The 12,730-nt window shown below is 39.4% G+C and overlaps 2 protein-coding genes across 3 annotated transcripts; both read left to right on the forward strand.

The window, feature by feature from the left end:
• Positions 1 to 22: 22 nt before the first annotated feature.
• Positions 23 to 6,062, forward strand: LOC135166076 (ubiquitin-like modifier-activating enzyme 1). The gene is made up of 2 exons (XM_064128037.1): positions 23 to 2,164; positions 3,956 to 6,062. Exons 1-2 carry the CDS (start codon positions 359 to 361, stop codon positions 5,294 to 5,296), a joined length of 3,147 nt encoding a protein of 1,048 aa, XP_063984107.1. The 5' UTR covers positions 23 to 358; the 3' UTR covers positions 5,297 to 6,062.
• A 140-nt stretch (positions 6,063 to 6,202) lies between these two features.
• Positions 6,203 to 11,718, forward strand: Dnalig1 (DNA ligase 1). 2 transcript variants are annotated; one of them, XM_064128025.1, is made up of 5 exons: positions 6,203 to 6,245; positions 6,310 to 6,360; positions 6,503 to 6,595; positions 7,185 to 7,416; positions 9,088 to 11,718. In XM_064128025.1, the coding sequence occupies exons 1-5, from the start codon at positions 6,226 to 6,228 to the stop codon at positions 11,410 to 11,412; spliced, it is 2,721 nt and encodes a 906-aa protein (XP_063984095.1). In that variant the 5' UTR covers positions 6,203 to 6,225; the 3' UTR covers positions 11,413 to 11,718. The 2 variants fall into 2 exon arrangements, with proteins under 2 accessions (XP_063984095.1, XP_063984094.1); XM_064128024.1 differs by lacking the exons at positions 6,203 to 6,245; positions 6,310 to 6,360 and having other exon boundaries at positions 6,369 to 6,595.
• The last annotated feature ends 1,012 nt before the right edge of the window (positions 11,719 to 12,730 follow it).

Consider the following 12,730-nt stretch of genomic DNA (forward strand, 5'->3'; position numbering starts at 1 on the left):
ACGCCTCCCCCACCGTGCACTAATTCCCTTCGTCATCGGGTTCACTTTGCGAGCCGTGTTGAAACAAAGAGAATCCCCATAACCGCGTTGAAAAAATTCAGTGCACAATCGTAAAAAAAAGTGTTCCATCGAGGTGAGGCTTCACCTGATACCTGAAAAATTATCAACAAATCCCAATAAAATATAAAACCCGGGCAAGTGGTGAGTGGCGTCCGTGTGCCCCGGAGTTCTCTCTCCCCCCCTCTCCCAATCCCAACCACAAACGTTCAAGACCACGCAACCAAAAATCCACCAAAATTGTTATTTAAGAAATAAATTAAGGCTCGAAGAGTTTGAAAAACGGCACTCCTGAGGTCCGATGTCTAGTGCTGAGGTGGTGGATAGTTTCGTTGACCCCCCAGCAAAGAAGCGACGCATTGCAACGACGGGAGGCTCAGACGAAACAGAAAAAACTATGGCGAAGAACGGGTCATCATCAAAGGCTGATAATCATCATGAAATAGATGAGGGTCTGTACTCAAGACAATTGTACGTTCTTGGTCATGAGGCGATGCATCGTATGGCATCGTCAGACGTATTGATATCAGGTCTTGGTGGTCTAGGTGTTGAGATAGCCAAGAACGTTGTCCTGGGGGGTGTTAAATCGGTGACACTTCATGATGAAAAAGTGACAAAGATAACGGATTTCTCGTCGCAATTTTATCTCACTGAAGATGATGTGGGAAAAAATCGAGCAAAAGCTTGTTACGAACGTTTATCAGAACTGAATAATTATGTACGAACTAGCCATCACGAGGGCAAGCTCGATGAGGAGTTTCTCAAGAAATTCAAAGTCGTTGTGCTGACAGAATCGAGTATCGACGAGCAGTTGAGAATCTCCAGAATTACGAGGGAGAATAACATTGCTCTCATTATTGCTGACACAAGGGGACTGTTCTCACAGGTGTTTTGTGACTTTGGAGATGAGTTTCATGTTGTCGACACCAATGGGGAGCCACCGATATCAGCCATGATTGCCAGTATCTCCAGGGACAGCGAGGGAGTTGTAACGTGTTTGGATGACACTCGTCATGGAATGGAAGATGGTGACTTTGTTACTTTCTCAGAGATCCAGGGAATGACACAGCTCAATGGATGTGAACCAGTGAAAATCAAGGTACTAGGTCCCTACACCTTCGCCATCGGTGACACATCAGAATACTCCGAGTATCAGAGAGGTGGAATTGTCACACAGGTCAAGATGCCAAAGACAATTTCCTTCAAGAGTCTTGAGGAATCAATTAAGGCTCCAGAATTCATTATCACTGATTTTGGAAAATTCGATCATCCTGAGCAGCTACATCTGGCATTCCTCGGACTCCACGAGTTTCAGAAAGTCAATGGCAGGCTTCCCCGTCCCTGGAATAATGAAGATGCTCAAGAACTGGTGAAACTTGCTAATTCTGTCAAGGAGAAGTGGGGAGTGGAGACCGAAGTGAACAAAGAACTTCTCGAGACTTTTGCTAAAGTCTCTGCTGGAGAACTGAACCCCATGAATGCGACTATCGGTGGAGTTGTCGCTCAGGAAGTCATGAAGGCCTGCTCAGGGAAATTCTCACCGATTTTCCAGTGGCTGTACTTTGATGCTATTGAATGTCTCCCAGAGGATATTGAAAGGATTCAGGAGGATGACTGTGTTCCTGTTGGAGACAGATACGATGCCCAGGTCGCAGTGTTTGGGAGGAAATTCCAGGATGTCATGGGAAAATTGAAGTACTTCGTCGTTGGAGCTGGGGCTATTGGTTGTGAGCTACTGAAGAATTTTGCGATGTTAGGCGTTGGAGCTGGTGGAGGATGTGTCACTGTTACTGATATGGATCTCATCGAGAAGTCCAATTTGAATAGACAATTTCTGTTCAGACCCTCGGATGTGCAAAAATCCAAGGCTTCTACTGCTGCCAGAGTTGTCAAGGGCATGAATCCCAAGATCAATGTTATTGCTCATGAGAACAGAGTTGGCCCGGAGACTGAGAAGGTTTACAATGACGAGTTCTTTGAGGTTCTTGATGGGGTTGCTAATGCTTTGGATAATGTCGATGCTAGAATATACATGGATAGGAGGTGTGTTTATTACAGGAAACCTCTCCTGGAGTCGGGGACACTTGGAACTAAAGGAAACACTCAGGTAATTTAATCGGAAATTTATGCATTAATTTATTAATTCAGTAGTGAAACGGTTTAAGTCGATTTTTTTTTTAATTCCTTTTTTCATGCACTGAGACAAAAATTATTTTTACTAAATATTCATTTACTGTAGAAAAGTACTTACTTTTTCAATATTATATTTCTCCAGTCAAAATCATCACAAAAGCAATACAAAAAATCATTACAATAGCAATACTCATTACGTTGGCAATATGTTAATTAGTTGTCCTTGAACATGATCATGTGAGCCATATCCTTGAGTGAACGACTTCAATAATTACGAGCATTAAAAAATTCCTCGGAATTCTCTTCTCCAGAAAAACAGAAATTTAGTTAAATGAAAACTGATTAACGAATTTCGTTTAAAATTCGATGCTACATAGTCATTATCAAGAGCAATAAGATTGTCCTCATTGAAAGACAGTTATTAAGCTCCTCTGGAAGTGACCGAATCCAAGAGATATTATTCTTAAAAAATAAATACTTCGCTCAGATAAATGAATGATTGACAGAAATATTTTTTTTTCAGTTTGTTAGTAGACCGTTGACACGTAATGCAGCTGTTGCGCAAACTATTCGAGTCTTGCAACAAGTTTAGGACTTTTTTGCGTTCGAATGGGAGCATTGTAATGTCGATTTATTTCGATTTGCTAATTTTCATTGGAAATAGTCAAAGATATGAACTATTTACCAAAAACGATATTTTTAAAAAATGGATGTATATGTGTATTTGCCTGTTAATTAGTGCTTCGATTAGTGAAATTGAGAGACTCAATTCAGATTCCTTCGCTGAGCGGTTTCGGAGATGAAGTAATTTCTCAAAAATCGTTTATCATCGGTATCTCTTTAACCGTTTAACCGATTCCATTATTTTTTTTCTAAGCGAAACGTTTGTAACATCATAGAAATGAACAATACAATACAATTATTTTTTTTCTGAACTCCTCGTGGTGGTGCTTATGGAACTGAGTCGAGAGAAGACGGTTCCGCCTGCCATAATTCAGTTTGATTCTCGTTTTGTCATTTATTCCTTGAAATTGCTTGTGTGCATTATAGCTCAATAAACAATCGAGATAAAAATTTACAGTTTCGCACGCTTCTGGGTCTAACGATAACAAAGTTTGGTATTGAAAATAAACAAAATATTAGTTCTGAGATATTCCACTTTATACGTAAAACTTTGTACTTCATTATCTCAAAAACTACCTGTGCCATTCATCAAGATTTAATCGTTTATCATTCATGTCTTGAAACCAATCTCTTTGCATTAATCAAACAACTTCTTTATCCTTATTATATCATCGTGATTCCCCTAGTCTTTATCCTCATCTTAAAATATCACAGTATCGATTGTTCATAACGAACGAACTGTTATAAAAATTTTCCACCGATCAACATAATCATAATCACAATAATCCCAATAAATTCATAATTACAATAAATCAAATGAATTACAATTCATTTTTTATGGACAAATGGTTTAAGTCGACATAACTCCATTAAAGTCGAAGACCATGAGAGTTAAGTCGACTTGACCCTTCGATTGTGCACACGTTTTTCATCCAAATAGATGAAATCAATCAAATAATCCTCGACAGAAGGTCAAACTCATCATGAAATCAGCCAATCAGTTTTTAAATCTCATTCTCGACTTAAACTGTTTAGACTTTTTGTCACTGACTTAATTAATATTACATATTATTTTAAACGAATAATATTTTTTTAAATCATTAAATATTCAAAAAAATTAATTACTTTTTGCTCATTTCAGATTGTAGTTCCCTTCCTGACTGAGTCATACAGCTCCTCCCAGGATCCTCCGGAGAAATCAATTCCAATCTGCACCTTGAAGAACTTTCCCAACGCCATTGAGCACACACTTCAATGGGCTCGTGATAACTTCGAAGGTCTGTTCCGTCAGGCAGCGGAAAATGCAGCTCAATACATTGCTGATCCACAATTTGTCGAGAGAACTCTCAAGCTACCAGGTGTGCAGCCCCTCGAGGTCCTCGAATCAGTGAAAACAGCTCTCATTGATGAACGTCCAAAGGAGTTCTCCGACTGTGTTGCATGGGCTCGTTGTCACTGGCAAGATCAGTACAACAATCAAATACGTCAACTGCTCTTCAATTTCCCACCAGATCAGGTCACTGCCAGTGGCCAGCCCTTCTGGTCAGGCCCAAAACGCTGTCCCCTTCCCCTCACCTTTGATCCTAAGGATCCACTTCATGTGGATTATATCGTAGCAGCAGCCAATCTCAAAGCAGCTGTCTACGGCCTCCCCAGGAATCGAAATAGATCAGAAATCCTCAAGATGCTAGAGGCAGTTATTGTCCCTGAATTTGTACCAAGAAGTGGAGTAAAAATTGCTGAAACAGACTCACAGGTTCAGGTGTCCAATGGCTCTGGTAATGTTGATCACGAGCGTCTCCAGCAACTCCAGGAGGAATTACCCAAGTCCTCGGATCTTCATGGGCTGAAAATCAATCCTCAGGACTTTGAGAAAGACGATGACACCAATTTTCACATTGATTTTATCGTTGCAGCGTCTAATCTTCGTGCTGCTAACTACAAAATTCCAGCGGCTGATAGACACAAGAGCAAACTTATCGCTGGAAAAATTATACCAGCTATTGCTACAACTACGTCTGTGGTCGCTGGTCTTGTTTGCTTGGAGCTGATCAAGTTGGCATGGGGCTGCAGGAACTTGGAACGATTTAAAAATGGCTTTGTCAATCTAGCACTGCCTTTCTTTGGATTCTCTGAGCCCATTTCAGCACCAAAACTCAAGTATTATGATATTGAGTGGACATTGTGGGACAGGTTTGAGGTAACTGGGGAACTCACTCTCAAGGAATTCCTCGATTACTTCAAGGACAAACACGAATTAGAGGTGACGATGCTTTCACAAGGTGTTTGCATGCTATATTCGTTCTTCATGGCAAAAGCCAAGTGTCAGGAGAGAATGGGACTTCCCATGTCTGAAGTGGTTAAGAAAGTCTCCAAGAAGAAGCTCGAAGCACATGTCCGGGCCCTTGTCTTCGAATTATGCTGCAATGACACCGATGGAAACGATGTGGAAGTCCCTTATGTTCGTTATACCCTGCCTTGACTCTGAATTCATCCCTTTACTTGCGAAATGTGTGAAGAATTAATACTTAATGATGAATTATTAAGTGTTTGGAATACAAAATATAGCCCATAGTCATTTCTACAAATTTCTATTTTATCATTAATGCGATTTAATCGACTAGAAAATTGTTGGCTAAGAAGTCTCGGAATGAGAGGTCGATTTTTTTGTTTTTTTTTTTTAGTTTCTGTTTTCGTGAACTATTGGAAATTATTTATTCCAGTGGATGCCATCGTTTGCTCTATTGATTCAACGATGGGAAATGTGTAAATTTAGGATAAATATAATAGTAATGTGTAGATGCAATTGATAAGTTCATTCTCTTGCCTAAACTTGGATTTTTTTTTTACAATTGTATGCGAGATTATTTACGTTGTTGATGATGAATTTGGACAGCATATCGATTCATATTTTATTTGTAATATGAAAATTAAGGGATGTGAACAGTAACGATTTCAATTAATTGATGTAACTGAAGCGAGAGATGATTTGAAAGGCGTAAAATGTTTTTTTTTCAATAATCAATAAATAATTAATCATTGGCTAAGTCGTTTGATTGTTAATGATATAACTTGCATTTGAAATTTACAAAGAGGCGATTAAATCTCGTGGGGGAAGGGGAAACGAACATTTAGGATGAAACATATTTTATTTATCATAGAGACAGGGAATATTTATTGTACTTCGGATTTTAAAAAATAGATGTTTTTGGATTGCGAGTGAATTAATAAAAAGAAATACAGCAAAATCATATTTTTCTTCTCAATTTTATTGTTGTAATTACTTCCAAAATGAGTTTTTTAATATATTTTTGAATTACCCGCATATGGTGTGGGCCTGTTGGTGGGGGAAAAATGTTTTCCCGCGTAAATAATTGAAAACAACAAATTTTTGAGGTTATGTCATGAGAAATGGCGCAGCGTTCAATAACGTGAGTACTTTTTCTTAGTTAAATAAGTTAATTGGGAATATTCTGATGAAAATTATTGTTGAAGGTCATTCTTCAAGAAATCAGCGACGTCAGAGGAGCAGAAAGAGGCCCCCAGGTACGTGGAATTGATGATTATTCGTTATGATTGGTCTGCCCTTAGTACTGTTACGTTCAGCCACTCTGTGGAGACAAGCAACATTATTAAATTTAACAAATAAATCACGAGTTACTCATGTTTGTCATTGCCTCCATCTCAGCGTCGTTGATAACACGAAGAATAAAAATGGAAAGGACAAATCTGATGGAAAGAGGAAGCGAGTCAATGGCAGTAGCAGCAGTAGTGCAGCTGAGTGAGTCTTTATTTTATCTAACATTTATAAAATATAATTTAGTCATCATTTCAATTAACCTAATTGGAATTTAATACTTTAGAGTTTATGCTGAAGTAGAATTTTTTTAAAGATAAATTTTATTCTTTTAACATTTGCCTTTATGGATTCATTGCTTTAACATTGTTTTGAATAAACTTTTTATTGAAAATGGGATAATGGTTCAATAATCAAACGTGTGAATTCCGTTTAATCTCTTTTATTTTATACGCTCTCCTTCGTTTCCTTAAACGAGTTGACTAATAGACTAAAGGGATACAACACCCTGGACCTGCTGACTCTCTCATCAACAATGGTCCCACTCATGCACCTCTGTATACATTCAGAAAACAGAGCATACACATCACCCCCAAACTTCCTAGAATTATTTCTCATAAAAATGTTTTCTACTCCCAAGTGGAAACACTAGAATAAAGGAAATACCAATCATACAAAGATCCATTCCATTCCATTCCATTCATTCCATTCTATTCATTCCATTCAGTTCATTCAAAATGTAAACTCCAGTACTTTTTTTAATGAATTGAAGTGATGAATAATTTATTTGAAGGTCGCCGCCATCGAAGAAGCCCTCGGTCCTGGGACAGACTAAAAAAACGAAGTCTCAGGTTGAGAAATCCAAGAGTAATCAGGGTAAGCTGACCTTTTCGAAACTACCCCCGAAGGAGGTGTCTGAAGAGAAAACAACTGCAAGCAGCAGTGGTCTCAATATCAAGAAACCGGGAAAAAAGAGGTCCAGGATAATTCGGGAGGACTCGAGTGATGACGAGCCACATCTTCCAGTAAGCATCCCCTTACTAAATTTCAGAAAAAGGAAAAAATACTCACTGAACTGCTTTTTGTTTCCCATTAGCAGCATTGACACTGTGATCTTCAACCTTCGATTTGCTAACTTTCATTAGAAATTTTTATAAATTTGTGAACTTACTTTCCAAAAATCGTGTTTTTAAAGATTGTTTGTATGTGCGCACACTTATGATCATTTGTTAAGAAATGTTTTTATTACTCGAGAATGATGGACGTATTGACGCTAAAATTTTTCCTGTCAATTAGTACTTTCATTAGTGACATTTAGAGACTAAATTCAGCTTTAGTCGCTCAGCGGTTCTGGAGATACAGTACAATCTCGATTACCCGAGCATTCGCATTATCCTAAGCGCCGGCCTGGCTCGGATAATAGGGAAAACCTCGGATAAAACGGATAGAGCCGCCGAATATACTTGTTTCAATATGTTTTGTGTCCTTCTCTTTTGTTTTGAGAGAAAATACAACAGTTCTCCTTTGACAATCAATGGAAGGTCATCGTCATGTCACAAAAAAGGAAAAAATCCTAGTCAGTGTTGAAAAGAAATTAGAAGCAATAACGAAATTTGCTGCAGGAGAAATTATTAGAAATGTCGCGTCCGATTATGGTGTTGGAGAAACGACCGTAGGGGATTGGCGGCGAGATCAATCTAATTTGGAACAATTCTCGATAAAATCCGGCGATGCGGGGTCAAGTCGTAAATCAATTAAATCCGTAGAATATGGTAAAATTGGCAAAGCCTTATTCCTATGGTTCATTCAACTTCTTGAAGCCCCATTAGTGACAGACGACATTTCATTTAGCACTGTTTTGTAGACCGAATATTAAGTTGTGTCAATACACTTTAGCTTTCTCATACTTTCATCATTCAAAATTAATGAAAAATAATTGAAAATTTAGAATTTTCAATTTTATCTGTGTTATACGAGTTTTCGGCTATCCGAGGTACCCCTTTCCCACATTACCTTGGATAATTGAGATTGTACTATACAGCGATTTCTCCAAAATCGTTTATCGCCGATATCTCATTAAACGTTTCATCGATTGCATTTTTTTTTTAATACTGCTCCTGATGGCGCCTATACAACAGCGTCGAGAGGATCATTTCACCTGCTGTAATTCAGTTTTACTCGCGTGTCTTAATTTATTGAAAATTTCGTACGCTTTTACGTCTCACGATCGCAAAGTTTGGTGAATATCAACGAAATCGATCATTAGTTTCCGAGATATTTAACTTTACACGTAAAACGTTGTTCTTCATTATCTGAAAAACTACAGGTCCCATTTCTTTTTTTTGTCCGCCTTGATGTCGCCCATGTAGATCCAATTAAACATGAATACTCCTCATAAAAAAGTTCAAAGATATTCTCATTTTCCCATGATTCAGTAAAAAATGGATTTTGGATATTTTAAAACGGCTAACGGTCGGCCAAACATCTGAACCAACAAACATTTGTTTGAGTTGTCAAGTTATACTTTTACATCACATACTGGGCCAATATCTGAACTATGTTCTTTCTATCCAATTTATCCATCCATACTATCACTATAATTCCGAGAAATAAAAACAGGCAAAAATATATACACACGAATGATAACTATATATGTACATATACACATACATATCCATACACCATTTATTTTACAGTTACCAGACAGTCCAGTGAAGTCGGAAGAGCCACCCAGCAGCCCCCAGGACCCAAAAAACTCCTCGAAAGTCATATCTTCAGGATCTGAAGCAGACCCAGACGAAGCAACGTCTTCTCCGCCCCCCAGCACATCCCCCGAGCCTAAAAAACCCCAGAAAAACCTGGCCAGTATTTTTAACAAGCCGCAGAAGACATCTCCAAGCCAACAAAAACGTTCTGCTCCTGAATCCGACGCCACAGATCCTCCAAAGCCCAAAAAATCCCCGGAGAAATCCCCCTCCAATTCCACTCACAGTTTTTTCACCAGCAAATCTCAGAAAAAGGATCAGGAAAATGATAAAAAAGGATCCAACACTCACACCTACGACCCCAGTACTAATAACTACCACCCGATCGACTCAGCCTGCTGGAAGAGAGGTGACAAAGTTCCCTACATAGCCCTCACAAGAACCCTCGAGCTCATCGAGAAAACTAGTGCAAGACTGAAGATGGTGGAGATTCTCGCGAATTTCTTCAGATCTGTCATCGTTCTCACTCCAAACGACCTCCTAGCGAGTGTATACCTGTGCCTGAATCAACTAGCCCCAGCATACGAAGGTGTAGAACTAGGAATTGCTGATACAACTCTCATGAAGGCCATCGCTCAGTGCACAGGAAGAACGATGGCACAAATTAAAGCCGATGTTCAGGAGGCTGGGGACCTGGGAATTGTCGCAGAGGGCAGTCGTTCCAACCAAAGAATTATGTTCCAACCCGCCCCGTTGATGGTCTCCCATGTCTTCTCGAAGCTGAGGGAAATCGCTGAAATGACTGGGGCATCCTCAGTTGGGAAGAAAATTGACAGGATCCAGTCGCTGTTCGTTGCCTGTCGTTTCACTGAAGCCAGGTACCTCATAAGATCTCTCGCTGGTAAACTGAGGATCGGACTTGCTGAACAATCAGTTCTCCAGGCACTTGCTTTAGCCTGTGCCCTCACTCCTCCAGATCAGGAGTACCCACCGGAGGTCATCAACGCCAGTAAAAAAATGTCAACTGATGCATTCAAACAAAAATACGAGGAGATCGCGTTGATCATTAAGACAACCTACTGCGAGTGCCCTAATTACAATCTGATTATTCCGGTTATTCTCGAGGATGGTGTGAAGGTATTGCCGGAAAAATGCAAACTCCGTCCGGGAATTCCCCTGAAGCCAATGCTCGCTCATCCAACCAAAGGTGTTCAGGAAGTTCTCACCAGATTTGAGGGCCACAAATTCACCTGCGAGTGGAAATACGATGGAGAACGAGCACAAATTCACGTGAATGATGGTGGAGCTGTGTCGATATACTCCAGGAATCAGGAGAACAACACCAGCAAATATCCTGACATCATTGGTAGATTGAAAGCAGCTGTGAAGGATACTGTCAAGAGTTGTATTTTAGATTGTGAGGCTGTCGCATGGGACAGGGAGAAGAAGCAGATACTTCCGTTTCAGATACTGAGCACCAGGAAGCGCAAGGACGCCAATGAATCCGATATCAAGGTCCAGGTGTGTGTCTTCATGTTTGATCTTTTGTATTTGAATGGGGAGGCACTCGTTACTGAGCCGTTTAGCAGGAGACGAGAACTTCTGAAAGAGCATTTCAACGAGCTCGAGGGGGCGTGGCGATTTGCCACGAGTTTGGATACAACGAAAATGGAGGAGGTTCAGGAATTCCTGGAGGAGTCGGTCAAGGGAAACTGCGAGGGTCTCATGGTGAAGACATTAGAGCAAGATGCGACTTATGAGATTGCTAAGAGATCGAGGAATTGGTTGAAATTGAAGAAGGATTATCTTGAAGGAGTTGGGGATACTCTGGATGTCGTTGTCATTGGGGGGTACCTGGGGAAGGGGAAGAGGACTGGGACCTATGGGGGATTTTTACTGGCTTGTTATGATCCGGAGAATGAGGAGTATCAGAGTCTCTGTAAAATTGGGACTGGATTCAGTGAGGATGATCTTGCTAAGCATACGAGCTTTTTGAAAGAGCACGTCGTACCTCAGGCTAAGGGATATTATCGATATGACAGCAGTCTTCAACCTGATCACTGGTTTGAACCGGTTCAGGTCTGGGAGATCAAGTGCGCGGATTTGTCACTTTCACCGATTCATCGAGCCGCAGCGGGGATCGTCGATCCTGCGAAGGGAATTTCTCTGAGGTTTCCGAGGTTCATCAGGATCAGGGAGGACAAAACTGTGGAGGACTCCACGTCGGCGCAACAGGTCGCTGATATGTACAAAAATCAGGAGCAAATTGTCAATCAGCAGGGCACGACTTCCGTCAATGACGAGGATTTTTATTAATTTTTTGGGACAATTGTTGATGACGTGAGACATTGGTCGTGTGGACGAAGGAATATTCTTTTAATTGTTCGTGGGGAATTGAACGCGGGGATTATTTGTAGCGAAGTCGTCATTGAATAGTCTCGAGGGGCCCATCGTGGGGTCTGTGAATGATTTAGGGGATCGTTTTTTTTTATTGTGACTGAGAGGTGTGAGGAGTTGATGATATGAATGAAGGAATATTTTTTTTATTGTTCGTGGATGTCATTGTCATATTTTGAATATTTTTGTGAAAATGGAATACAGGCTTTTTTCGAGAAAAATTGATTGCACTTTTTTGCTTTCGGATGGAAGACTTGGATTCGATGGATTTTTTAGTTCTCTGGTTTCATTTGCAAGTTTTCTGGGAACGTAAATGCGAAGAAATTTGGCCCTAAAAATATTAAATTGTAATTAATGATAGATATGATTAAGCTTTACTTCAATGCACCGCTTCTGGTTGATCGGTTCAGTAATTCCTGACATAGTGACTTCCTAAAAATTTCGTTTTCGTCTTTCCTCAATATCTCAAAAACTACTGGAGAGATTTTACACCTCACTCCATTCTCCTCTATCTCTGTCACTCAGCAAGCACATTCATAACTCCATTTATGTAATAGGAATAAAGTCAAATTTGAAGACCTTCGTATTTCATATAAACCACAACAATGAACACTTGTGTTGTCTCCTTCAACATTCATCGATAATCCAAATCATTTCCATGAAATGTATACCACAGGTGACCGACTAGAGGCTTTAGTCTTGAAAATACAAAAGCCTGACTACTGCTACCCATATTCTTCTAGCCCCGGTCTTCCCAGGTGACTCTTTGACATCAACACAATATATTTAAAGTCATCTGCACCTGGAGTGTTCCCAGTGTCTTCCAGTAGTTCAATCATCACTTAATTCTCCAAAACTAAAATTGAAACAAAGAAAAAACAAGTCTTAATTGAATAACTCACGTAAGTAATTTTATTTCAACTAATTTCCAATTTTTAAAAAATGCTTATTAGTTGAATTATTTAACAATAAAATACAAATCCAAAATCATCTTTATGTCATCGTCAATTTTACTTCAGTCACAAACTTTTTTTTACAACAATTTTTTTTCTATTTTTTGATTATTACTATTGATATTCTTATTATTATCGTTGTCCTTTTTTCAATAAAAATAAATTTTGTACGGAGAATAGATCCCTTTATCTATTACGCTATCCCCTGATTCTCAAATACCATCAATCGGTAAAGTAGAGATATACCACTTCTAAAATCCAATTTATGACGAAAAAAATGAAAG

The sequence above is a fragment of the Diachasmimorpha longicaudata genome, chromosome 9 (genome assembly GCF_034640455.1).
Source record: "Diachasmimorpha longicaudata isolate KC_UGA_2023 chromosome 9, iyDiaLong2, whole genome shotgun sequence".
Taxonomy (NCBI): domain Eukaryota; kingdom Metazoa; phylum Arthropoda; class Insecta; order Hymenoptera; family Braconidae; genus Diachasmimorpha; species Diachasmimorpha longicaudata.